This window comes from Acomys russatus, chromosome 1, assembly GCF_903995435.1.
Source record: "Acomys russatus chromosome 1, mAcoRus1.1, whole genome shotgun sequence".
In the NCBI taxonomy this organism is placed as follows: domain Eukaryota; kingdom Metazoa; phylum Chordata; class Mammalia; order Rodentia; family Muridae; genus Acomys; species Acomys russatus.
The window spans coordinates 43416152-43443426 of NC_067137.1; the positions used below are offsets into that span (position 1 = coordinate 43416152).

A 27275-nucleotide genomic window follows, 5' to 3' on the forward strand; every position below is an offset into this window, starting at 1 on the left:
TCTGGGGCAGATGAGAGTTAAAACCCAGGACTGACTGTGGGAGGGATTCCAAAGTGTTAGAAGGTTGTATTACACAGTAGAGGAGCATAAATGTGGCTAAAGATCTTCATACCTTCAGTGCATAAACGGAAGACTTGATGCTTAGGTTAAAACTACAAAAATAAATATGGCAGGCCCTCTGTCAAAGTCCCAAGGCCTGACCTCTGGAGCCAGCTCTGCTTATTATTCACCGAGGTTCCCTGGCATTCTTGCTGTTGGTCCGCATGTACCCTAGTGCTGCTACCTTCTCAGGAGACTGAGTTAGATGCATGCCCAGATGAATGACTAGGAGGACCAGACCAGAGGTTATTTTGTTTCTTTGCTTGAGACAGGATGTCATGCATCCCAGGTTGGTTTCCAACTTGCTTAGTTAAAGGATGACCTTGAGCTTCTGATCTCTGCTTCTGCCTCTCAAGTAATGAGATTATAGTGGGGACCATGCAGAGCTTCTTGCTTTTAATTAAATAAAACTAGTTTTTTTTTTTTTTTACATTTAAATGTGTGTGTGTGTGTGTGTGTGTGTGTGTGTGTGTGTGTGTGTGTGTGTAATTTATAGAAATAAAGGGAAATGTTTTATTTGCATTTTCCATTAGGGTAATGTTTTTCTTTTTTGGAATTAGGACCACATTAAAGCATTGGCCATGCAATAGTGAACACATATTTGTACTTTCCTAGACATGGCTGCTAAGTCACGGTTGCTCTTGTTCTCTGAGCCCAGCATGTGCTACCAGAATTCCCCGAGCATCAGAGGCCACTATAGGACTGACCCCTAGGACAGGTGCGGTGTCCTCTTATGCTATGGGTGCGCTGGCTTCTGTCTCTGCAGTAACGAGCTGAGCATGAAGACAGATTCTCGCTTAAACCTGCTGGATGACGGCACACTGATGATCCAGAACACACAGGAGGCAGACGAGGGCATCTACCAGTGCATGGCCAAAAATGTGGCTGGAGAGGCAAAAACTCATGAGGTGACCCTCAGGTACCTGGGGTCTCCAGGTAAGCAGAGGACATTGCACGAGGGTTACCCTAACTACCGACTCTCTCCTGTCTCCGAACTCCAGCTCTGGGAAGTCTGACATGGCAAAGCTTCCGTGCCAAGTGGCGCACAAGGTTTCTGAAGCATAGGGTCATAAGTCATTCTAACCTGCCCTAGGCCCATGGCTGCCCGCCTGCTGCAGGGGCACACACAGAAGCTCTGAGTTACTACTGCAGGCAAGAAGTGGCCGTGGGAACCTGGAGAGACTGGCTATGACTTGCTTCAGGTACCTGCACCACCACATCAGATTCATGCCTCTTGTCACTGAGGCTTCTGTTTGCCAAGGGCTTTGATTCCTTCAAAGAAAAATTTAAAGTACTGATTTTTGTTTAATATTATCTATGCCTAAGGTGCTAGCATGCAACATTTAAGGTGCAAAATGGAGGGAATCCTATGCTGTCAATGGCCTATGTGATCCAAACAGTGGGCCACCATAAGCTGTGGACACCAGTGACATGTGCAAGCAGTAGAGTTTCACGCTACTGGGGACAGGCTGAGTTCTATGTAGCCTTCTTATCTACAAATTGCTGAGCGTCTGCTTTTGCTTAGCATCATATTTTTTAGACCTTTGAAAAACCAATATCATAGCAGTGCGCCTGATTCTGAACTTTTTGTTGTTTGTTTACACTCTTTGCTCTTTATGGCTGTCCTCTTTGTCTGTCCTGCTATATCCCAACATGGATTATTAAATATTAATAATTTGCAGTGCCTAGCTGCTTAGTTTCATTCAGAAGAAATCAAATAGGGCATTGGAGCTAGATTAGAGCGCTTAGGCAAGTAATTTTCTGCTAAGTTTAGCCCCAGGCAGTTAGCATCTTTGCAGTAGATACTGCTGTCAGTCTCTGAAGAGAAGCAAGCATGATTTGTAGTCATGGACAGTGGTGTACACTGTTCATAAGCTGCAGAGGAGGCCTCAATTGGATCCATAGTAATCCAACAGTGAAGTGTGTAATAGGACACAGAGAACAGGGTAGACTTGGGTAGCAAGCTTACTGAGGAGAGACACTGTGAACACAGCTCAGTGAATCCTGGTCATCTCCCTGTGCCCTGAGTATTCTGAATTTAACTCCTTTCAATATGGATTACATTTCTTTTTCCAGCCAATGGCTTTATTTAACAGACTACTCTGAATGCATTGGCATAGCTGGCTCAGATGTACACAATGGGCCTCCTCCAGAATACTGCTCAGCCTGGGCATCTCAGAAAGGGGTCAGCCTACAGGTCTACAAACTAAACCCTGCACATCAAACCTAGCCACTTCTCCTTCATCTGAAGTCCATAATTTAACAGTTAACATTTTAAAGGGATGGACACTTTTCTGTGATGCCTGACAATTATGAAATGTTCACATTTCAGTGTCTGTAAGCTGAGTCCTGTTGGGCTGCCTTCGTGTAACAGCAGAGAGTTGATGGGAAACACAGTCTGTGGACCACAAAACTGGCAAGCTGTATCATTGATCTGCGCAGAAAGCTTTGTAAACTCCTGTCCCAGACTGTGGCACTAGCCTGCAGTAAGAAAGAGGAACAAAGCCTGCATTTCCTGGATAACAAACAGCTAAATATGCTTTATGTATTTTTGAGAGACTGTTATTAGGGGCATATAAGTTATATACTATTTTTCTGATGAATTAAACTTCTGAATATTAAGTTACTAAAATTGTTTTACATCTTCCCAATAATACTTTGGAAGTTTTTATATAATATACAATGTATGTATGCACGCACACTTGCCACAGCATGTGTGGAGATCTATGTAGAGCTGGTTAGTTTTCTTCTTCCACCAACTGGGTGCCAGAGATTGAACTCATGTTGTTAGGCTTGGCCACAAGTCCCTTTTCACTGAGCCAATTTTCTGGTTCCTATTTTAGAAATTTTCTTCAACCTTTTATTACATTTTATTGGGGGGGGGGGGAGACAGAGACAGAGAGACAGAGAGCGAGCGCAAGTACACAAGCAAACACACATACATGTGATGATCAGGTTGTGGGAGTCTGGAGCAGTTTTCTCTTTTTGCTATGTGGGGCCTGGGAGTTGAACTCAGGTTGTCGGGCTTGCCAGCAGATGCCTTTACCTGCTGAGCCACTTTGCTGACCTTTAAATGCATTCCTAAATTACCACTGTCTTGTTATTTTTGTTTATCTTTCTTTTCAAATAACCCATCTCAACTATGTGCTGTTTTGTGTACTTCTCATCTGCAATGTACCTCTATTGTTCACTCTTCCTTTGCCTTTCCCTCCGTCCTTCCTATTTCCCAGCCTCTTCCTCACTCCCTTGGGGATCACCATCCTTTGCCCGGTATAGGGGCAAAGTGGGCCTTGAACCCCAGATACCACCAGCTAGCATAAGGGATGTGCCTCAATGGGATGAGAATTCTTTCTCCTCTTGTCAGTCAGATCCTAGAGGTAGATGGAAATTGCTCTTCTCTCTAGTTCTCTCTTCTACTGGTGGTCCCAGCGTGTAGCTTTCTGCTTTTTTCCTCTGGAGCTTAATCTTGTCCCATCTTGTCTAATGGTGGGGGCAGGGTGCAGGTTGGGGCTGCAGATGCCCTCAAGCAGACTTGACTTCGGAATATTTTCAGTCTCCTGTCTGCCAGTCAGACGAGCGTGCTGCTAGTGAATTTTGATAGTACACCTTAAACACCAACCAGATACTAAAACCATCCAGAAAAGCCCACTCCTGCCTCTCTCTCACTTATGTCATGCCTGTTCCTGTCCTGTGCCTAAAACATCTTCGTGTGTTCCTGTTCCTTCTAGACCGAGTAAGCATTAGCAAGGCATGTGTACTGGAAGCCTCTGTTCTCTCACTTTCATACATGGGATTTCTTTGCTCTTTTTCTTTTCATGGCTTTGCCAGGTTCAAGGATCCATCTTTTATTTAACCAGCTAGGTTTTGGTATAGCTTCAGATGTTTTTCCAAGCCATTAGGTTCTGGGTTCCCATGTTCTTTATTCAAAACCTTTTGGACCAGCTGGTCTTTGAGTTCCAGAAATTCAGGTTTGTTTGTTTGTTTGTTTTGTTCTGTTTTTGTTTTCTTAAGGAAGGCAACATAGAACATAATCCATTTCCAACTTACAGTCTGGGATCATACAGTCCAGGTACAAATGTCCACACAGAAAGCTGTGATAAAGACTAGACGTGCCCATGCTACTACCTGTGTCAAATTTAGAAACAAATTAAGAAAGTCTTGGTTTGGGAGGCTTTTTGGATTCCATATTTATGGATAAGAGTTGTGGGCCAGAAACAGCACAGGGGGTAAGAAAAAAAAAAGATAACTGTACAAATGTCGTGGTACAGACTTAGGAGATCATGTATAAGATGAGTTCCAACACAAAGGTGCGTGCAGCTTCCATTCTTAGGACCTTGACTACCTAGGCCATGGGTCTACTGTGGCCTCATTGTATTAAAAAACCTTCCTGTGATACATATTAGCAAATGTGTGGATTCCCCAGCTAGATTTAGAGTCGAAGCTATCCTTTCATTGTAGTTAGTTATTTGCATTTTTCATTTTGTGATGAAAATGATATTTTGTATGGCTTAAATATACTCCACAAACAATTTCATGTGCCAATAGGAACTGTCACCATTAATCAGGTTGCCAGTGTATTTATAGTAAGCAAAAGTAAAGGTTCTTCAGAGAGTTCAGAGTGCATCTGGAGGAAGAAATGCAGCTCTCCTCACAGTGGTTGCTGTCCACAGGTTGCCTGCATCTGGCTGACCTGGGTATGGACACCATTTTATTTCTGCACTTAAAAAAAAAAATCCACGTGTTCATGTGTAAATGTAGACACATGCATGCCACAGTGTGGAGATCAGAGGGCAGTCTTGCCTGTTGGTTCAAAGCTTGTATCTTGTTTGAGACAGGGTCTCTTGTACAATGAAGTAGCTAGCTGCTCCAACTAGAATCTCAGAATCTTCCTTCTGCCCCCCCCCCCCGATCTTTCATTAGCTGCTGTCACATCTGGGGCTGGGGTGCTCTGGGGATTCACATCGAGGCCCCCGTGTTCAAATGCAAGTGTCTTATTGCCTCCTTAGCCATTTCCTCAGCATCGACTGCACATTTATTGGAAAAGAAAAGACAATAAGAAAGTATGTAATTTAAATGTTACTGGTCTTGCTTACTTTGGAAGCCATTAGGCTTAATGTACAGTATAGACATCAAAAATAATGTGCAGACATCTTATGAAGCTGTAAAACAGTTAATCGGGAATTTTTGTTTGTGACAGCCCGGCCCACATTTGTAATCCAGCCGCAGAACACAGAGGTACTGGTGGGTGAGAGTGTCACTCTGGAGTGCAGTGCCACAGGCCATCCTCTGCCACAGATCACCTGGACAAGAGGTGACCAGACACCCTTGCCAATTGACCCTCGAGTGAATATCACTCCCTCTGGAGGACTGTACATACAGAACGTTGCCCAGAGTGACAGCGGGGAGTACACCTGCTTTGCATCTAACAGTGTGGACAGCATCCAAGCCACGGCCTTCATCATTGTACAAGGTGAGCGTCCTCGTGTGCCGTCAGCCTCTTGGCTTTGCACAGCTCCAGCAGCCCCTTTGGCTTTACCCTGCCTACACCACATCGCACCCTCTGTGTGCCACTTAACTTGGCTCTTTCATTTTTCTTTCTTTTTTTGAGATAAGCTCTTGCCAGCCCAGCCTGGCCTTTAACTTGTGATCCTTTGCTCAGGTGCTGGGATTGAGGTGTGTACCACCATACCCAGCTGTTTTGATATGCATATGTGTGCATGCTTGTGTGAACATGTTCGTGCATATGTACATTTCAGTGTGGATGGGTGTGTATATATAAACCAGAAAACAATTTCAGATATGGTCCCTACTTCCGGGGGTTTGGGCGTGCTCTGTTTTTGTTTTATTGTTGTTTTGTTTGAGACTGAGTTTCTCACTGCCCTGGAACTCACCAAGTAGGCTAGACCGGCCGGCTAGGAAGCTTGAGGGGCCTGCCTCCCTAGCACTGTTCCCAGCTTTGTTTTATGTGGTTTCTAGGGATTGAGGCATTTCTCCAACTCTGCCTTGCTTTGTAAAATCTAAAAGAGGCACTCCATCTGACCTAGCACACTTGATTTGGCTGGTTAGAGCACCCATGTACCTACATCTGTGAATGTGGACATGGACACCTGGACATTGGAAGTGAATCACTGTGTATGTGATGCAGACAGATGAGGTCACAGTGGTAGTGAGTCAGCGTGTGTACCTCGCATACAACTTTGGATGTGTGCTGGCATCACAATCATATATGCACAGAACACACTTCCAGGGGCACAGTGGTAATGAGCCGGCATGAGCACCTTGCACACAGCTGTGACTTTCCTTAGATTACCATGGCAAATGTACCTTGCACATAGCTCTGAATGCACTCTTCAGTCAGAGTGATATTCAGTCAGTGTGCATACCATGCAAAGTGCTGTGGATGTCCCTGAAGTCCCATTGGTGGTGATCAGGTGTGAGCATTTTGCACACAGCTACGAATGCACCCTGAAGTCACAGTGATATCAAGTTGGTGTGTTTACCAGGCAGATAGCTGTACGTATTTTCTGAGGTAGGGCTTAAAACAGGACTCTGGAAAGATGGCAGTTTTAAGACCTTACTTTTTATTTCTAATTCCTTAACTGGCCTTAGGTGAGTTTACTTATTTTCAGGTAAGTTATGAAGCGGGGCACATGTTGGGAACCTCTCAAACATAGAGATGTGCCTCTGTCTTCAGTGGTCTCATGCCTCACTAGCAGTTTCTTATGAGCTGATCTTTTCCGTTTCTGTACACACAGCTGTACAGTCATGGAAGGCAGTTTTATCTCTTTGTATTTTTTTTAATATAAACTGGGCGCTTACTGGACACAGCACCCTGTAACTTGCTATTAACTATTCAGTAGCCTTTACTTGAGTCAATTGCACAGAAGTACCAGATGATGTGTTCAAGCATTTGCTTATAGTAATGAGTAGTGAGGTAAGGCTTCTCCCTTCAGCTTCACCCAGGCTGAATGCAATGCCATTGATACCCAGTGCTCTGTAACCTGCAGCATGCTGTGTGAGTAGTCTGTGTGCTACTCTGTATAGCCCTGAGGAAGCACTGTTCTTGGATGTTCTCCATGTGTGTTCACCCTTCTCTCTGAGCCTTTTTCCCTTCCTCACTTTCTTGGAGACGTGGTGTGATGGGACACTATTCCTGGAGAGATGTGAACCAATGTCTTCTCACTCCAGATAGGGACCTGATAACAGACCAAAGTATAGGTTCTACCAAAGTCGAACTTGGTGAGCCAGTGAGTTTTATTGGGGTTATTTACAGGAATATGGGTGAGCATAAATGACTCAAAAGACAGCTGCATCATCAATGCCCACCCAAGCATGGGTGACCACTCACAAAGGGAGCACACTGCACAGCTGCAGGCAGCTCAGCAGGTGGGAGTGTGTTCTTTCCAGTTGGCACAGTTGGTCTCAGTCTCTTGTAGGCATCTCGACTTGTTTTTGTTTTTTCTAGTCAGCTTGACTGGTCTCTGTTGCTTCTACACTGTTTGGCTGGTGTCTGCTTCTTCCAGGTGTTTGGGACTGTCTGAAAGTCTTCTCTCAGCAGTGTTATTGTTTATGTACTTTTGGGGAAGGGGAAGCCCAGTGAGTCTGGTCAGTTTCAGGGACTTCCTGAAGCTCTAGTATTTCCCTTAGAACATCCTGTTGCTCACCTTCTTTTCCATACCTTATGCGGTAAGTTTCCCTCCAAGATGGAAGGCTTTAATCTTGAAGGAACTGCTAAACAGTACATGGAACCCTTGGTAAAGTCCTTTTGCTGTGCGCCTATATCACACAGTCACTTTACAGGGGGTTGTCTCCCAGTGTCACATTTTAAATGTTCTTCCTCTTCAGCCCTACCTCAGTTCACTGTGACCCCTCAAAGCAGAGTGGTCATCGAAGGACAGACTGTGGATTTCCAGTGTGAGGCTAAGGGCTACCCTCAGCCAGTTATCGCCTGGACCAAGGGAGGTAAGATGTTGTCCCGGGCCTTCCATCTTCTCATTCATCTAGGATATAAGCTATTGTCCCTGGGTCAGGCAAAAGCAGTCTATTTCCCGAAGGGGTGAGCTGTGGAAGAGGTTATAGGTATCTATCTATAGGGCCTGCCTTGCAGTACAGCATGGCTGGTCACTGTAGGCTGCATGGGCTGAAGCTGTCTTTGCAGAAGGACACAGGGTGCCTATTTAGCAACTGTGCAGTGGCTCACAGCATGGGGGCTAGAGCTTTCCAGTTCCCTGTAGAGCCCACTAAAATAGGGGTTATCTCCTGACTCTCAGAACTGTTCCCCCACCTAACCCCCCATTTTTGCTCCTATTATGTGATTGCTTAGCACTTGGTTAGTTCCTGGCTTTTATGGCCTGATGGAAACTCTTCAAGCTGGGTGAGATTGTGGCAAGGGCAGATGCTAAATTCACTGAGGAAACCTCTGTATGTCCCCAGTGTTTCTTCCCTGCAGCCCAGGCAGGGACCCTCAGATGACCTGCCACTTTGTCTTTAACCAAAAGGCCGCTGCATCCTCCCTCTGAGGTCGAGGCAGCTGCACACCTCCTCTTGGTTGGCTAGGGAAGCACCCTGGTGGAAACACTTATTCATAAAAACATGTGCCAGTATCCTCCCTCTCCAAGGGCACTTGACTTCTGTGCACCCTGGGCCCAGGTCCCCTTCCTGTCTGTTTCCTCTGGCATAACTTGGGGTCAGCCCTCCAGGTACCCTGAGTTCTTGTATTGCTCTCCTAGTTTTGCCTTTTGCCTCTGTTCTCTGTTCCTTTCTGTGATATTCCTCTGAGCTGTCATTTCACCACTCCTCGATGGATGGACGGCCACTAGCAGCCTATGTGTGGATGCTGAATAAGCATCTGCTTACTGGAGCAGGATTGGCCGTTTGGTACCTGATCCAGGAAGTTCTTCCTGCTGAGGCAGCCATCTTTAGAGATAGCATTCTCTGTCCCCCATCTGTTTCCTACACTAACCCCGAAAGCCTCTATGTCCAGGTTGACTGATGTCTCACCCTACTTTGCAGGGAGCCAGCTCTCAGTGGACAGGCGGCACCTGGTGCTGTCCTCGGGAACACTCAGGATCTCTGGGGTTGCCCTTCATGACCAGGGCCAGTATGAGTGCCAGGCCGTCAACATCATCGGCTCCCAGAAGGTCGTGGCCCACCTGACGGTACAGCCCAGAGGTAGGTGCTATTGACTTGGTGGATCTGTGAGTGCCTACCACCACTGACAGACTTCCAGGAGCTGATATCAGCATCCACACTGTAGTTCCAGCTCTTCTGGTCTCCGTTACATTTAGAACCCTGGTAGCCCTGCCTCTTATGTTCATGAAGGATTCACACAGACACTTAAATCGCTTCCTTCCTTATGAGAGCATTCATCTCACAGTGGTCTCAGTGAGTCTGACTTTGTTAGTGAGCAAGTAGCCTGAGGCCCTTGAGGGTATCATGAACTTTATTTTGTCTCTTAGACCCATAATATCCACTGTTGGTTTTGTGGACTTATCTGGCAAACCCAGTGTGCTCAGGTCCAGTTCCCCATGGTGGGACCCCACAATGGTGCCTGCCAATGCCCCTCTCCTATCTAATGAGTCTGGACATCAGAATCATTGTTTTGTCGGTGGGCCACACCACACTACTACTGCAAGCTGTTGCTGCTGGCCGTGGGTGTGGGTTTGGGAGCGCAGGCAGCCAGGCTTGTCAAGTAAGCCCCGGAGCCTTTTGTACAGTTGACGTGCAGGGCTCCAGGTTGGCCTGAGTGTGAGCGCTGCACTTGCGAAAGCTCTGTGGGGTAGATCAGGTGCTGCCTCATTCTCTACATTTGCCTTCTAGTCACCCCAGTGTTTGCCAGCATCCCCAGTGACATGACTGTAGAGGTGGGCACCAATGTGCAGCTGCCCTGTAGCTCCCAGGGGGAACCGGAGCCAGCCATCACCTGGAACAAGGTAAGAGCTGGCACCTCACTCACCCAGGCTCCCTCTAGTGCAGCAAGTGTGATACAGGAAGTGTGTGATATAGTGACTTCGCTACAGTCCTCGCAGAGGGCCAGTTCTCAGGGCCCTCCAGCTCCCTCCCTGCCCACCCATCTTCTCCAGAGTGACACAGCAGCCATCTGCACATGGCTTATCAGTTCTGTCTCTGACTCGCCCTGTTTCTCTGAGCCCTTTCCACCATAGCTCTTGGCGTTCAGTAGTTAGCACAGGTGTCCCCAAGTATAGTGGAGCTCATCTTTTGCACATAGCTCTCTTCTCAGCAAAGGACAGCTGTGTAGAAGAGCGTATCCCACCGACTTTGGGCTGGGAGAGCTGTAATAATTCTTCTTCCCTGGGAAGGCTGGGGCAGATGCAAACATCGCCTCAGAGATTTTTTTTTCCACCCTAGTTTTAACAGTGGCTGGATGTTCCTGTCTCCCAGAAAAGCAACTTCTCTTTCCTAATCTTACTATAGTCACCTTTTTTATTATTTTGCTCTAGGATGGTGTTCAGGTAACAGAAAGTGGAAAGTTCCACATCAGCCCTGAAGGATTCTTGACCATCAACGACGTTGGCACTGCTGACGCAGGTCGCTATGAGTGTGTAGCTCGGAACACGATTGGATATGCCTCGGTCAGCGTGGTACTCAGTGTGAACGGTAAGAAGTGCATGCCAAGCACAAGGCATTGTCACGAGGGGTTTGGGAGATGCACTATCAGGCCTCTGTCCTCATCCTAGGGCATCCATTTAGGGTATGTCCTGGTTAGTTGTTGTAACTGTTAGTGTCACACAATCTAGCGTCACTTAGGAAATGCTTATTTAGGAATTATCTCGATAGAGTTGGTTTGTCGATGTGTCTGTGGGGGGTTGTCTTAATTGTTACTTAATGAAAGAAGACCAAGCCCACTGTGGGCAATACCATTCCCTGGGCAAGGGGTCATGAACCACATGAGAGAGGAGAAAGGATGTGTTTATTTTCTCTCTGCTTCTGATGGGATTTGAGGCTTTGTAACCTGGACCTGTAAACCAGATATATCTTTTTTTCTCTGAAGCTGCTTTTTGCCAGAATATTTGTTACAGTGCCAGAAATCAGATGAGAATAGGATGTCACAGTGATTCAGAGAACAAAATGTTTGGCCAGTACCTTCCTCATCTTTTAGTTTTCCACAATCTTCAGCAGCTGTTTTCATACCCAACAGTACAATTTGTAGTGATCCCTCTGGGCATCCTGTGCTTCCCAGTCAGCCACGGTGGCTGCAGACTCGGATGTTACTCATGCGCATGTCTGTTCCTGGGTAGCGAGTAGCCGAGTGTCCAGATTCCATCTCTGCGTTCTCCCCTGCCTGCAGTCTGTTCTCTGGCTGTCTTCTTCAGCTTTGGAGAAGAAGAGAAACACAAGCCCTGCTCAGACATAGTCAGGGGAAGAAGCAGCTCATAAAGGAGGATTGATTGGGTCCAGAGCACAAGGGAAGAAGGAGTCAGGCCTGAGAATATTAACACCCTGGGACTAGGTGAGGTCACCCAGAAGAGCTTGTCTAAGAACACAGCTGGCCATTCTGCCCTGGGGTGGCCAAGTATCAAACAGGCTGAAGGAGAAGTCAACAAACAGATCATCTCTAACTGGCTAGTAAGGAGATGGAGTCAGAGGCGAGTATTGTATGAAATAGACTCTGGACCTGTCAGTCAACATGGGGAGAGAAAGAGTCAGAGTAGGGGAGAAGAGGAAGAGAGAAAGGTGAATGTGAGCAAATAGAAGGGGATATGAACAAATGCAACGGAGACTGGAGGAAGCAGGCGGTCCCAGTATATCCCAAGGAGTGGAGGTCTGCCTGAGCATGGGAGTATATCCCAACCAGGCCTTGTCTGTCCCAGGGGAAGGAGCTCACCCCAGCAACCTGGTGAAGGAGCATTTCAGTAAGTTCTCTTCAGCGGAGTCTAGGCCCATGAGGGCAGGAAGGAGTACTGACCATTTGGCTAAGATGATGTGTGTGGCCAGAGCTCTTCACTGGCTGAGGGTAGAAGATTGGTTATCGTTATTTGTGCTCAGCATAGTCTCACAACTGTGTGCTTTATGTGAGGCGAAAAAGGAACAAGAAGTGAGAATCACACTGGAGCTGGTGCTGTACAGCTTTATTGCCGGCACCTGGAAGAAGCAGATGGAGCTCTGTGAGTTCCAGGACAATCTGGTCTATGTAGTGAACTCATGTCCAGCCAGAGTCTGGCATGCATGGACCGACAGACAGACAGACAGACATGATATTTATCAATATATAGATACTAAGACATCTCAAGAAAAGAAAGAAAGAAAGAAAGTGTGAAGCGTTGATGGAGACAGGTTGTGTTATTTTCTGTATGTTGCGTGTGTATCTGTGTTGTGTATTTGGTGTAGGCTTGTTGAGGGCGGTGTTTTCTGTGCTATGATAGTGTAATATGTAGGTGTGATGGGGCTTCTATAGTGGGCTATATGGCATATAGTTATTTTGTATGCTGTGGTGCGTGGATGGTGCACAGTGTGGTGTGTGCAAGCTGTCCGGGTATTGTTTTTGTGCTTGTTTTTGATATGTGCGCACGCTCGTGTGTGTGTGTGTGTGTGTGTGTGTGTGTGTGTGTGTGTGTGTGTGTGTGTGTGGGTGTGTGTAGGCCCTCATAACGATGTGATGATGGTGACTATGCAAACAGGACTAAGGGACTGGCAGTGGAGGGGAGAGTAAGGAGCTGAGTCCAGCCTTGGAGATGGTTGTCCTTGTAGAAGAACAGAGACTCCTAGAATGAAGACACCTCCCCTGGTGTCACTGTCCCCCCACATGGCCCTGAGGCGCCTCAGGAGCAGCCCCCACAGGCGTCATGCTAGGTATAGGCACATCCATGTTTTACGTTACAAACCTTTTGCCACTTTTGTGGGATGTCATACTGTTTAAAAACAGCTTCTAGTGGAGTTGATGATGAACTAACTTGAGCCTTGGTTCAGCAAGCACAAACAGCCTTTGGATGGAAGCATGACTTCTGCCCAGATGATGTCGTGTCTAGACATGGTTGTATCAGTAAGGAGGCAGTGTTCTCTTTTTCCCTCGTAATGTGAGTTCTTGTTTTCCTAGTCCCTGATGTAAGTCGAAATGGGGATCCTTATGTTGCTACGTCTATCGTTGAAGCCATTGCGACTGTTGACAGAGCCATTAACTCGACACGGACACACTTGTTTGACAGGTATGGTACACAGGGCTGTGGTGCTGGCCTTGATAGAGCGAGAAGTGGGTGGTGTGGGGTGGAATGCATGCTTTCCTAGTGCATGGGTCTTTTACCTATTTCAGCCCCCAAACTTTAATAGAAAAGTCCTGAGACCTTTCATATGAAAGCCGTAAGGAGCATCAGCAGAATGTGCTTTCTCTGGGGTTAAGCGTGCTAGCAGGAAATGTACCTTCTTCGTAGGCTCCGCGCTTTGATTCACAATCAAAACATTTTTTAGAAGACCCACCTCATTCTTTTGGCTTGTTAGAGGCAATTTGGCAAAAACAAAATGTTACTGAGGTGGCCAGTGGATCCCTCCATGTTGGCAATTGCTGCGGACTCTCTGCGCCTTAACTGAAATGTGATGCCTGTGACTCTCTCTCTTGACTTATTAATGGTTTGTTTTCAGTGTCTTTGGTTCTTGTTTGTCTGTTTGTTGCTCTGTCGCCTTCCACCTGGGATGAGTCAGGTACAGTGCACCACGTTGTCGAAAGTAGCCGTAGAACTTTAGTAATAATCAGTACACTTTTAGTTTCTGGCTTCTGTCCTCAGTGACTTATCTCATCGGTTCTCTCCCACCCTCATTCCTGCCAGCCGTCCTCGTTCTCCAAATGACCTCCTGGCCCTGTTCCGGTACCCGCGGGACCCATACACGGTGGGACAAGCCAGGGCAGGAGAGATATTCGAGCGGACCCTGCAGCTGATCCAGGAGCATGTCCGGCATGGCTTGATGGTGGACTTAAATGGGACAAGTCAGTACCTTTTACTTCTTGTCACTTGAGTATGAGGTGGCACGTGCACACTGCTGTAGGCGTACCCTGTAAGAGGGCTGGCTATGCCTGCACTAGTTCCTAAGCCCACTTCCTCCTGAGCTTACATAGGTCCTGGTCTCTCTTTGGTGCCCCCTCAAGAGTCTTGGCTACTCATTGGCTACAAGAGAACCCTAGGCCTTGTTGGTCAGCAGCATGCCTCTTCCAGGTGTCCATGACCCTCCTAAAGTCATCAAAACATAGCTACACAATGACCCCAGGATTCTAGGCTCAGAGCTCAGTTTCATTAAATGCATCCTGAAGACATTGACACAGCCAAGGCCTTCACCTTCGTCACTATCCTTTCCTGACAGAGTGTTCCAGTCTTCAGACAAGCTATCTGCGGATGCCCATAATGGTACACACATCTTTGTGTACACCGAGACTTTGACCAATGTAGGACCTGATTAGCTAGGTTGTAGCTGATTTTATTCCTGTCTGTTCTGGCCTCACAGTGTGTCCTTCTTCCTATGAGTTGTCCTCCCTAGTCTAGTTCTTGTGTGACAGAGATTGAAAGGGAAGCGTTGGAGGACAGTCTTGAGGTAGCTGGTGTTTCTAGTTGCTTCTCCCAGCCTGGAAGCTATCATGTCCTCTTGCTCTCTTGGATTTGTGTATGAGTATTTTAGAGATCATTCTGTATAACAAGTTCTCTTACATCCTTAAAATGTGCAGACTGAGTCTTCAGAGGCAGGTGTACGCATGTGTGCGCACGCGCGCGTGCACACACACGCAGAATATGAGTACACACACATGCATTTTGGTATTATGTGCCTGAATATGTGCACATGTGTGAATATGACTGTGCCCAAGTGTGAGCAAATACTTTTATGAGCATATCTTGCATAGGAGCATGTCATGAGTGTGCAAGCAGGATTATGAGTATATGTGTATATGTTTATGAGTGTTCACGTGTGAATGTACGTGTGAGTGTCAGTGTATGAGCTTGTCATTAGATGTGTGCACAGCTGTGTGTAGCCATAGATGGCTTGTCTGAAGACTAGAACACTCTTAAAGGAGGGATAGTGAAGAAGGCGAAGGCCTCGGCTCTGCCAGTGCTTTCAGGCAGCATTTGATGAAACTGAGCTCTGAGTATGGGATGCTGGGGTCATTATGTAGTTATGCTTTGATGACCTTAGAAAGGTCATGGGCACCTGTTAGAGGCATGCTGCTGACCAACAAGGCCTGGGGTTCTCCTGTAGCCGATGGGCAGCCAAGGCTCCTGAGCAGGAAGAAAACCTAATGGGAGCCTGCCCCTCGATAGACAGGTTAGTGGATGTGATTTGTGATGGATTTTGTGAAATCATAGGCCCGTGTCATAAACAGTGTCCTGGGGTGATGGCAGAGGAATGGAGAGGATGGTAGGGGTCTGAGGAACCTGTAGAAGGCCTCATGCAGGTGGCTATAGGATCAACTCAGAAGAAAAGGTGCCTCAGTAAAGTAGTCTCTGCAATATACAGTGATGGCCATAGGGAAGCTGTTCCATAGGAGAGGACCACCCAAGGCAGGTTTCGTAGAGCAGCATGAGGTGAGGCTGAAGATCCTCAGTTTAGGACCTCTGAGTGTGATGGGATTCTTTTTTTTTAATTTTTAAAAATTATTTTATTTTTGTACATACACATTTATATTATTACACATACATACAATAGATTACCAATGGCAAGAAGAACCATGACACAATCAGGAATTATATAAATGTTACATTCTTAGTGTTTTGGCTATTTGTATTTGACAGCATTGAAGAAGACATCTTTCCTATCGTGGTGCATTTAAATTTCTGATCAGAAATCAATCTCTATCACATATTGTCATTATCAATTTAGAACACCTATCTAGACCTAAAAACACCTTAACCCCTGAACAACTAAGCTTCATTGTAAAACAAGGCTACCTGGTCTTCAACTCCCTCAGAGACTTGAGAAGGAATAAACTTGATTATCTGACTATGCTGGGAGTGCAGGTTAGTAGCTTTCCAAATGAAAAGATGACAGAAACAATTTTCTACCTGAATAGTCACCCAAAACCCTCTATAACGTTGGAGCATCTTCTTCAGACTTCGGCCTAATATATCTGACAGACATATCTGTGAGGCAAGAACTATTGAGGACTTGCTTACCCTGCCTTGGCAGAGTTTGGCTGTCGACTCTGCCTGCCTCCACGCTAGCCCTTTTTTTGGGGGGTGGGGTGGGGGTGGGGAGGGAGGAATTCTGCCAGTGATGGGATTCTTACAGTCACCTTATTAGAGCCATTGGTATAAACCACAGGCCCGAGGGTAAGGCGTCAAGTCCATCAGCAAACAGTGAGTTGTTCAGGAAGGGGGTCCATCCTAACAATCAGATGCCAGAGCATCTGTAGGCACCCGCTGAGGAGACACCGAAGGCAGTGGTGGTCCATGCCATTGCTGGTGGGAGTCAGTGCCACCCTGCTGTGTTGCAGGTTACCACTACAACGATCTGGTGTCCCCGCAGTACCTGAGCCTCATCGCCAACCTGTCAGGCTGCACTGCACACCGTCGCGTGAACAATTGCTCAGATATGTGCTTCCACCAGAAGTATAGGACACATGACGGCACATGCAACAACCTGCAGCACCCCATGTGGGGGGCCTCGCTGACTGCCTTCGAGCGCCTGCTGAAGGCTGTCTATGAGAATGGGTTCAACACACCCCGTGGCATCAACCCCCAGCGTCAGTACAATGGGCATGTCCTTCCCATGCCCCGTCTAGTGTCCACCACACTGATCGGGACAGAGGTCATCACCCCTGATGAGCAGTTTACACACATGCTGATGCAGTGGGGCCAGTTCCTTGACCACGACCTCGACTCTACAGTCGTGGCCCTGAGCCAGGCCCGCTTCTCCGATGGGCAGCATTGTAGCTCTGTATGCAGCAATGACCCTCCCTGTTTCTCCGTCATGATCCCCCCCAACGATACCCGGGTACGGAGTGGGGCCCGCTGCATGTTCTTTGTGCGGTCAAGCCCCGTGTGTGGCAGCGGCATGACATCCCTGCTCATGAACTCTGTGTACCCTCGAGAGCAGATCAACCAGCTCACCTCCTACATTGATGCCTCCAATGTGTATGGCAGCACAGACCATGAAGCCCGCAGCATCCGGGACCTGGCCAGCCACCGTGGCCTGCTGCGTCAGGGTATCGTGCAGAGGTCTGGCAAGCCCCTGCTTCCCTTCGCCACAGGGCCACCCACTGAGTGCATGCGTGACGAGAATGAGAGCCCAATACCGTGCTTTCTAGCTGGGGACCACCGTGCCAACGAGCAGCTGGGCCTGACCAGCATGCATACCTTGTGGTTCCGGGAGCACAACCGCATTGCAGCAGAGCTGCTGAAGCTGAACCCGCACTGGGATGGGGACACTGTCTACCACGAGACCCGCAAGATCGTGGGGGCAGAGATACAGCACATCACCTACCGGCACTGGCTACCCAAGATCCTGGGGGAGGTGGGCATGAAGATGCTGGGCGAGTACCGAGGCTACGATCCCAGTGTCAATGCTGGCATCTTTAATGCCTTTGCCACTGCAGCCTTCAGGTTTGGCCACACTCTGATCAACCCTCTGCTCTACCGGCTGAATGAGAACTTTGAGCCCATCCCACAGGGCCACGTGCCCCTGCACAAAGCCTTCTTCTCGCCCTTCCGAATTGTCAATGAGGGGGGCATCGACCCACTTCTCCGCGGGCTGTTTGGAGTGGCGGGGAAGATGCGTATTCCCTCCCAGTTGCTGAACACAGAGCTCACAGAGAGGCTGTTCTCAATGGCTCACACAGTGGCTCTTGACCTGGCTGCCATCAATATCCAACGAGGCCGGGACCATGGCATTCCACCATACCATGACTACAGGGTCTACTGCAACTTGTCAGCTGCTTATACCTTTGAGGACCTGAAAAATGAGATCAAGAGCCCTGTGATCCGGGAGAAACTGCAGAGGTGAGTGCTAGGTAAACTGGGACACTTGGATAGGTGTGTGGATGCCAAGTGACCTTGGCTTTGACTTTGAAGTCACCATCTCTAAGTTCGAGCTTATGTGGTGACTCGAGGTTAGGTGAGAGAAATGTGGAGATGCTTGGACTGGACAGCTGGTGGCCTGCTGGCTGGGATGCTGCAGAGTAAGCCCAGTGTTGCGTAGAGTCATGTTGGCCAACCTCTTTATGCTGAGGAGGTGGACTTTGTAAATTCCAGGGGGGTGGGGGGTTCTGTTGAGATAGAAGTTGTACTTACCTGGCTGGGGCAGAGAAGAGGTACGTGGACAATGGGCCTTAGACTGGCCAGCCTCCTGGGCCTGGCTCCATCTGTCGCCTCCTTTGCCTTCTCAAGCCTGTGACCCTCACCTATAGGACCTACTTATGCATGAGCGACTATTGCCGATAGAAGAGAAGAGCTGGCCTGCCAGCTGGATAACAAATGACAAAGTTTCATCGGGAGATGGATACCCCTCAACTCAGAGGACAGGGCCAGGCTCCTTTCCACCCACTGCCTCCAGGAGGCTGTTCAGACCTAAAAGCCCTCAGAAGGTCTCTCACTTGGGAGATACTTCAGTTTGCAAATGAGTGCTGCTCTGCCCCCACTGTGTTAGTCTACATAATGGTATTTGATTACTGCTGAGGAAAAACAGTTCTCCACGGGGACAGTGTATTTTTTGTCACCGGTATGCTTAATTGGGATTTATCCTCACTGACTATGCTTCATGCGCTTCAGTAACCCCTCCCTTACCCCCTACCCGTGTTCCTATCCAGATGGCCACACAGATGACTTTCACAGTCATTTTTTGCTTGCCAAGATACTTTCAGAACTTCTCAGTTTCTGGTAATCCTGTCCCTGCTGCTAGAGATGATGGGCCTGAACTGGCTGCAGGGGAGAGACCCCTGGCAAAGACCACACTCACTCCCCACGCCACCAGAATTACTCATTTATTTATTTTTTTTTCTGTGAATCCATTACCAAAACGAAAAATGAGACGTAAACAGGAGAGTTGAATAGCAATGAAAGCCAGAGCTGTGAGGATTTTCAGCAGGCCTTGGGGAATGCAGCTGTCATCTACTGTCCTGGCAGTCTAGTGAAGGTTTTGCATTTCAGGGCAGCCTGAGGATAAAAAGCTAGGCTGAATCTGGCTTCTCTCTCTAGTGTGTGTCCAGTGTAGTACACAGTCTGCATCCCTGGGCCTCTGGATGAGGAAGTTCTGTAGTGCCATAGGGGGCATCGCCAGCAGGCCTGACACATACATCCTTCAGCCTCCTGCCATCCCTTTACAAGTGGGAGGGCAAAGAGCAGGTGTGCTGAGGTGGCCCTGGCATCTGGTACCTGTGTAGCAGGACCAGTAGCCCTTCATGTTCCCATGGCGGATGCCTTCCCATAAAGGCCTTGGCAGCTTTAGTCCGGCATGCTTGTCCCTGAACGTCAGACAGTGAGTGCACTTTGCCCTTGGAAAGGCTAGATGCCAGCCTAAGTGAGAGTATGTCTAATCTACTTGTAAGATGAATGTCTTCTCAAGCTAGATCATAGGCTGTCACTCCAAGCCTCCTGGGGAATGTGGTGAGGGTGGGGTCGGGGCCGGGGAGATGTTATTTCAGGGTCTAGCAGAGTCTTTTAGAACCAAGACCACCTGTTGCCTTGTAAGCTCTTGGGAAATTGCACAAGGCTAGAAAAGAAAGCTCTGTGGACACCACTGGTTCTTTCTGTGTGAACGTCTGTATTCCTAGGGCATGGAGAACATAAGGAGGGCTAGTTAAACATTTGGTTAGATGTCTACCCTATCTAGTTAGCCAGCATTTTTGTTGACAAATACGTTTCAATATAAGGTGGGGTTTAATATTATTATTTTCAAATAGATTATTCTTTGTTCATATACTTAAGGAACAAGATAAGTGTTAAATAGACCAGTATGCCTCTTGGAATTAGGTAGCTTTCCCTTGAGCACAAGAAAGAATTGTGCCTTCATTTTCTTATTTTTCTGGCTTTTCAAATCATTCATAAGTAAATGTGTATGTATATTTTATATACCCATGGAAGAGAAAAGAGATAATTTCTTTAACATATGACTAAAGATGCTTTAAAGAAATATATATAAGTGAGCTCTCTTTGTGCAGGAAAAGTGTGGAGAATGTGTGGGGCCTTTCTCCTATTTGCTGTGTTTCGTATCCTAGGCAACTATGCTGGGCACACCTGACCTTCTTGTCTCTTGCAGGCTGTATGGCTCGACCCTCAACATCGATCTGTTCCCAGCCCTCATGGTAGAAGACCTGGTTCCTGGCAGCCGCTTGGGACCCACACTCATGTGCCTGCTCAGCACACAGTTCCGACGCCTGAGGGATGGAGACAGGTGGGTGCTGAAAACATTGCCTTGCTTACATGATTGTTCTGGACTCCGGACAGAGAGGACCCCTCCCTCTTGCTGCCCTTTAAACACCTCTGCATCTCCTGTAGGATGCCTAGCACCTTGTCCTTTCAGGCTGTCACACCTGAGTCCCAGGTGCTGTTGGTCTCTGAAGCCAATGAGAACGTGACTGTTTTTAGGAGCCTTTTGACTGCCCGTAGTAGCTCTGGGAAGGATCAGAACATGGTCGTTTATTTTGTTTACATTTTTGAGATAGGGCGTATATAGCTGAGACTGGACTTAACACTCATGACCATCCTTCTGCCTCAGATGTGCACCATAACAACCTGACTGAGACTTGGGGCTTTATGGCAAGATTCTTTTCATTCTAACAGTGTTACTTTATTTACTTTAGCAAATGGGAAAGTTGGCCAAAATACAGTTGAGGAAGTTAGTCAGGTGTTTAGCCATCCTCCCTTGAAAAGTGGCCCATCTTCCTTCTTGCTCTTCAGATAGGCTAACATACTGTTTTGTTTTGTTTTGTTTTACATGCTGGGCCCTTTTGCTTTTCTCTCATTTATTGGGTAGGAATTTCAGCAATCTCTGCGCCATTTTTAATTCCTGCTAGTGGAATCAATTATTTCCACGTAGGAAGAACATTTTTACTCGGATCCGTGGGGCTGGCATTCTCCCTGCCCGCCGCCGACCCCACTGACCCTGCTGTTGTCTCTGGAGTGCAGGTTGTGGTATGAGAACCCAGGTGTGTTCTCCCCAGCCCAGCTGACTCAGCTCAAGCAGACATCTTTGGCGAGGATCCTTTGTGACAACTCGGACAACATCACCCGTGTGCAGCAGGACGTGTTCAGGGTGGCAGAGTTCCCACATGGTTATGGCAGCTGCGAGGACATCCCCAGAGTGGACCTGCGAGTGTGGCAGGACTGCTGTGAAGGTATGTGGGGCCAGCGCCCTGCCCTCACAGTCTCCCCATTGCTGCTGCTTTGTGTGAGAACGGGAAAACAGCCTTTGGACGGCCCTTGGTGTGGGAACTATTTGTGGTTGCTTTGCTTAGCAAGTGGTTATGTGGTCTGAGAGGTGAGTGTCAAGGAGTTTTATCACAGAGGTGCCTCCTGATGGACGTAGGAGGCACCAGAGGCTAGAGTGCTGCTTTACCACCTAAAATAGGTGCACACTAAAATGCTGAGGAAAGTGCAGTACAGTAAATGCATCACCAGCCCCCGAGCTGTACGTGATCATAAATTCCATGCACGTAATGTCCCATTTCATCCAACTGCAAGTGCAGTACATTTCCTGATGGCAGTGTCACCACAGATGCCTAGTGTTAGGACGTCACTAGAAGAGCTTTGCCGCTTCATTATAATCTTAGGCTGTACCTTAAACTCCTGACAACCAAATTACTATGTAAGAGAAAACAAAACTATAGTGTGTTTGTATTACACATCTAACCTAACGTACAGCTGTATCCGAGTGCTTGTGTGTTAGCCCTGTGAATCGTGTCCACAAAGGGTGAGAATCAGCTCCTTCAGCTAACAAGCACGCTACGTTATGCTGATAATACCCTGTAACTTACAGACCGAGGATGGGTGGAGTTCTAGACTACTTTCCTGAAGAGGGAGTAGCCTGCAGGTGGGAGAGGTCTTGATGTTGGGGCTGGACACCCCACAATGAGGTCTGTGCAGTACAGTCCTGTCAGCCTGGGGAGGCCTTCTCTGTGCCGTGTCTGTCCATCTCACACACAGGGCCACCATCACAGCTCAAGAAGCCACTGGCTTCCTGTGGTGACTATCCTACGGTCTCTTTCCCACTCTGCATTCTTAAGTTCCTCTCTTGGTTAACCTCAGTTTCCAGTTTCTAAATTGAATGCAATTTTGGCTTTTTTCAAACTATGATCAGAGCCCCATAGATAATAAGGCTGGGGTATTTGCAACCTAATCCAAGTGAGTTAGTGTTTGTGGTGAGAAGAGGGCTCAAGAGGATGGCTGCTCCAGCCACACAGCCCTGCCCCACCCTTCGGAGGCCCTGAGAAGATGGGCCATGGAAGGCTATGGAAGAAGCACAAAGAGTCCAGAACTGTGCTGTCTATCTCTTATTTTTCTGCTAAAGTAGTCACTCAAGATACTTAGTAAATATTGAAATCAGGTTAGCTTTTGAAGCTGCATTTAACATCCTAAGAGGATGTGTGGTGGGGGTGGGGAAAGTGCACCTGTATGTGAATGTGTGTGATCATGTGCTTTGTCCTGTCTGATTTCTTGTCTGCCTCTCCCTGTATGTATGTATGTATGTACGTACGTACGCTTGTATGTATATATGTATTATATATTCTCATTCTCCTCTCTCTTTCCCTCCCTCCCTCCCTCTCCCTCCCTCTTCCTCTCCGTCTTTCCCTCTCTCCCCCTCTTACAAAAATTCACCTAATGAACATTGTGATTACTATGCACCTAATCCTAAATTACTTCTGTACTGAGAGCACACTGTGGGAACTCCTGTCTGCTTTTACTTCTTTTTGTTTTAAGCCCAGGTTTTGCCAGCTTAAATACTTTCCTGCAAGGGTGGCATCATTCTGCTGTAGGAGATTAATGTCCTGAAAATAGTGTGCAAGGCTAGTTCTTCTTTCTTTCAGATACAGAGCCTCTATTTTCTGATGACATCACTAGGACCCCTTCTGCTACAGAGGCAGAGCCAGGCTTCACTCCTTTACTCAAAAATTTCCCCCCTCCTAGAGGACATTGCATCTGAGGCAGGCCTTAGCGTGTGCCCCTATTCCATTCCTCATCTCAGCTGCTGCACAGGCTCAGCACCCAAGGCTTTTGCTGACACAGCTTCTGCCAGATACTGTGCCTCTTAAAATAGGAAGCTTGGTCTTATCCACAAAGAACTTCAAGATTCTAAATTGACTGATTTCTGTTTTAGCCTAAACTCATTTCTAAAATATAATAGAAAACAACAAAAAAGTGAACTCCTGTAGGAAAAAAAAATATTGGTGGCTGTTAATTTTGAGGGGGACAGTGGATGTGGGTGTAGGTGGGTGTGGGTGTAGATGTGTGGATGTATGGTGCACTTGTGTACTGTGTGTTTTTGCACGTGTGTAGGTGCACATGTGTATGGCACAGTTGGCATAGAGAGGCCAGAGGTTGACACCTAGTGTCTCTTTGATCCCCTTCTGCCTTATTTACTTCTCGGGGTCTTTCAGTTAATCCAAAGCTTGACAGTTCCACTTGTCTGACTAGCCACTTGCTCTAGGGATTCAAACTCCACCCCCTCTGCTTGCTCAGCAAGTGCTCTACTTACTGGGCCATCTCCCCAGACCCTGTTCTAACTCAGCCTTGAAGGAGGCTCCTGAGGGGATCACTTCCTGGAGCTGCACCTGGGCCACAGCCCCAAGAGCAATACCATGTACCTCAGAACCTAAAGCAGCTGCTTCTGGGGTGGCACAGTGTCCATTTCTTTTAACTAAATGTGGGAATTGCAGCCTCTTTCTGGGAGCTGCAATACATACATACACATGCATACATACACACATGTACACACCCCCACATATGTATACACAGAGGCACTCATAGGCAGGTGCATACCAATATTCGCAGGCAGACACAATTTGAAATCTTGCAGTAACTATTGAAATACCACAGAGAATTCAAATAATTCACCCAGATTCGCCAACTGTATTAATTCCTCTCTATTTATGCTTTTATTTACACATGTTTTCTGTATCCACAAGTATGTATTGTCTATAAATAAATGAAACACAAACTTTTTTCTAAGCAGGCCAAGGAAGTTGCAGATTTCCTGCTACCATGCTCCTAAATAACTTAAATATAATGAAAATTGGAAAGTTTGACATAAATAAAATTGTTACCTATTTTTTTTTTTTTTGGATCTTGTTTGAACTTTACTATTTTCCCAGTGATGCTTGTTCATGAGAGGTTCCACCAAGCTCCTCACTTAGTCTGTCATCATCTGGCTCTGTTTTGTAGATTTCTCTCCATGTGCATCTGTCTGACCTTTTTCTGAAGGCTAAGTGCGACACTGAGGCATGGATGGTGGCGTACAGGGCTGTGTTTTGTTTGCAGTGTTTTGTGCACCATAGTAGGAGGCCCAGGGTAAAAGTTTGTCCTGTGACTAGTGACAGTGATTCAAGTTACTTGCTTAAAATATTTGGCTAGACATTTTGTTGACCGTGAGTAGGGTTGCAAGCACGCAACTTCAGTTCGAATCTGAATATTCTCTTCCTTTGCACCAAGCTCTTCCCCCTGCTGTGCAAGGCCCTTGGGTGGAGGAGTGGACCATTCCTTGGCTAGACAGATGTTCTAGGTGTGGTTCAGGGTTAGAGCTCAGCTCCCCTGCATACACAGAACTCTCCCCGTGTTCTCATGGTTTAGTACATCTGCTGTGTGAACACAGCCACTTCCCCAACAGCAGCAGCATTGGGTGTGGGGTTGCACTAGAACCAGATTGCATGCAGCTGACACAGGCCAGGCAGAGCAGTGCAGCCTGGGTGTACTTTGTGCCTGAGGGAGCATCCGTGGCCCTGGATTCCCAGAAGCCATGTATATGTAGCTTTTGGGTCAAGGCCCCTGGCCACACCCGTTTACATGGGACACACCCCTGCCTTGTTGCGGTTGTCCTATAATCTGGGGCAAGGCTTTATTATGGAGACCATCTGTGTCATCTTCCAGAATATTCAGGCTGGCCTGGCCTGGCTTCAGTATTCAGGAAAGCTTGGAGGAAGAGGCTGTTAGAGCCATCTGAGAAGCCACATTGTCCACTGTGATTGGTGGACAGGGCAGATTGAACCCTCCCAGTTTAGCTCGGGTCAGATAATGACAGGGTTAACAAATTGTGTGCCACGTAGGGATTGTTATGTGGTCAGAAGTGAGGCCTTGACTCAGTTAGAACCCTTCCTCTCATTCCTAGCCACAGACAGCAGGTCCTAGATGCTCTCATCCGCAGAGGCAGGCAGCCACAGGGCCTCAGCTTTTTACGACTTTGCCACGATTTCTGCTTCAATGTGGTCACAGGACTCTAGAGTTTAGAAAAGACAGCCTTTGCTTTCTTCTGGGCCAAGGCCATTCTTAGGGGGAAAAGGAGGCATAAACATGGATGGCTTTAATGGATAACATAGGTGTGATTAGCTGAGAGAGAAAAGGGCTTCTCCCCACATCTGAAGCTTGGGATCAGGTCTCAACCAGGGCAAGCAAGTGGAAATTATCTGGACTTGTTGCTGGTTGGTTTGAGCTGATCATGAGGTCTGGGTGGGGTGAGGGACAAGGGCAGAAGGACTTAGACATGAGCAGACTTAGATCATGAAGGTAGAGTGCTCAAGTGTCCATGTGTGGGCTGCAGGAGAGTCTGGGGTCACCTGGGGTGCCTCAGTGCAGGGAAGTTTGTTCTCAAGGGGACTTGCTTACAGCTTTTAGCAGGTTTAAATACTGGACCTGGAGCCATAAAAGACTTACAGACCCACTGTTAGCTCCATGAGTTCTTGTAGGCACTGCCTGGCATAAGATACATCCTAACAGTGCAGGGAGGGGAGATGATATGTCATAGAAACAGCTACTATTTGACAAGATGTAAATTTACCCTAAATTAGCATCATCTGTAACTGATTACTCCATTTTGGTTTTTCGCCAGACTGTAGGACCAGGGGACAGTTCAATGCCTTCTCCTATCATTTCCGGGGAAGACGGTCTCTAGAGTTCAGCTACAAGGAGGATAAGCCCACAAAGAGAGCACGGCGGCGGAAGGCTCTGAGGTGACGTTGGTGAGGTCTGGGAGGTGTCCTGCCTATAGTGGGTCTCTGGCACAGGCTGGGGTCTTGCTGTTGCTTTGACCTCAGTTGTTGCCTAGGTTGGCTAAGGCAGAAATGTCCCAGAGCACAGAGCAGATGAGGCCCTTGTCCTGCCTGACAGTGCTGTGCTATGCTGCACTGGGTACTCTACAGAAGGGATGCACTTACAAATGTTAGCTTAGACTTGCTCATTGATACTTTGAATCTTTTCCTTACTCCTCAGTGTGAAACATAGCAAACATCTTAGCAACGCCACATCGGCCACCCATGAACACTTGGAAGGGCTGGCAACTAATGATTTCAAGAAGTTTGTTCTGGAAATGCAAAAAATCATCACAGACCTCAGAAAACAGGTAAGGGACGCCTGGGCCATCGCCATCTTCACCTCTTTGGCCCTTTCCTCAGCACACCTTCTGCCCCCTGGGTTCCCAGAGGCCTTGCATTTCTGGGTAATTGTGACGGTGTTGCCTTGCCCTCACCTGCCAGGGCATGGCCATTTATGTAGCTTGCTTTTCTCTAGCTTGCGTCTAGCTGGGCTCCATAGGAGTTTTGTCTTCATGTTTCCCTGTGAACTAGGGTGTTAGGTCCTTTTATTTTTTTCCCCCTGTGATTAATCACTATAGCCAAGACAGCTTATAGAAGAGTTTCTTTGGGCTTGCAGTTTGAGAAAGTTAAGAGTCCCTGGCTGTGGGTAAAGGCATGGCAGCAGGAGGAGGAAGCTGAGAGTTCACATCTTGAACGGAAAATATGGAGCAGAGAAAGGAAACTAGCAATGGGGGAAGGCTTTGAAATTTCAAAATCTGCCTCCACTGGCGACCGTCTTCCAGCAAGGCCACACCTTCTAACCGCCCCCCCCCCAAACAATTGGGAAACAATTGCCCAAATGCCCAAGACTATTAGGGGACATCTCCTTCAAACCACCACAACTGGGACACTGGGCAGTGGGCAGTACCCTGCCAAGGCCTATGGCTGAAGGGACACAGCTGGAATGGACACAAAATCCCAGAAAACTCAGGCAGTCAGATGAAGAGGTGTGGAGATGACACATCAGGATTCC

General features: G+C 47.5%; 1 protein-coding gene across 1 annotated transcript in view; it reads left to right on the forward strand.

Moving 5' to 3' along the window:
- Pxdn (peroxidasin) overlaps nucleotides 1–27275 on the forward strand; it is a 74283-nt gene that overhangs the window by 43282 nt on the left and 3726 nt on the right. Inside the window, exons 9-21 of the mRNA XM_051144450.1 lie at nucleotides 866–1035; nucleotides 5297–5569; nucleotides 7945–8061; nucleotides 9112–9270; nucleotides 9919–10031; nucleotides 10560–10716; nucleotides 13154–13262; nucleotides 13878–14035; nucleotides 16526–18029; nucleotides 20284–20418; nucleotides 21153–21361; nucleotides 26062–26182; nucleotides 26442–26571. Coding sequence (XP_051000407.1) covers nucleotides 866–1035; nucleotides 5297–5569; nucleotides 7945–8061; nucleotides 9112–9270; nucleotides 9919–10031; nucleotides 10560–10716; nucleotides 13154–13262; nucleotides 13878–14035; nucleotides 16526–18029; nucleotides 20284–20418; nucleotides 21153–21361; nucleotides 26062–26182; nucleotides 26442–26571 — 3355 coding nt within the window. The remainder of the gene's footprint in view (nucleotides 1–865; nucleotides 1036–5296; nucleotides 5570–7944; nucleotides 8062–9111; nucleotides 9271–9918; nucleotides 10032–10559; nucleotides 10717–13153; nucleotides 13263–13877; nucleotides 14036–16525; nucleotides 18030–20283; nucleotides 20419–21152; nucleotides 21362–26061; nucleotides 26183–26441; nucleotides 26572–27275) is intronic.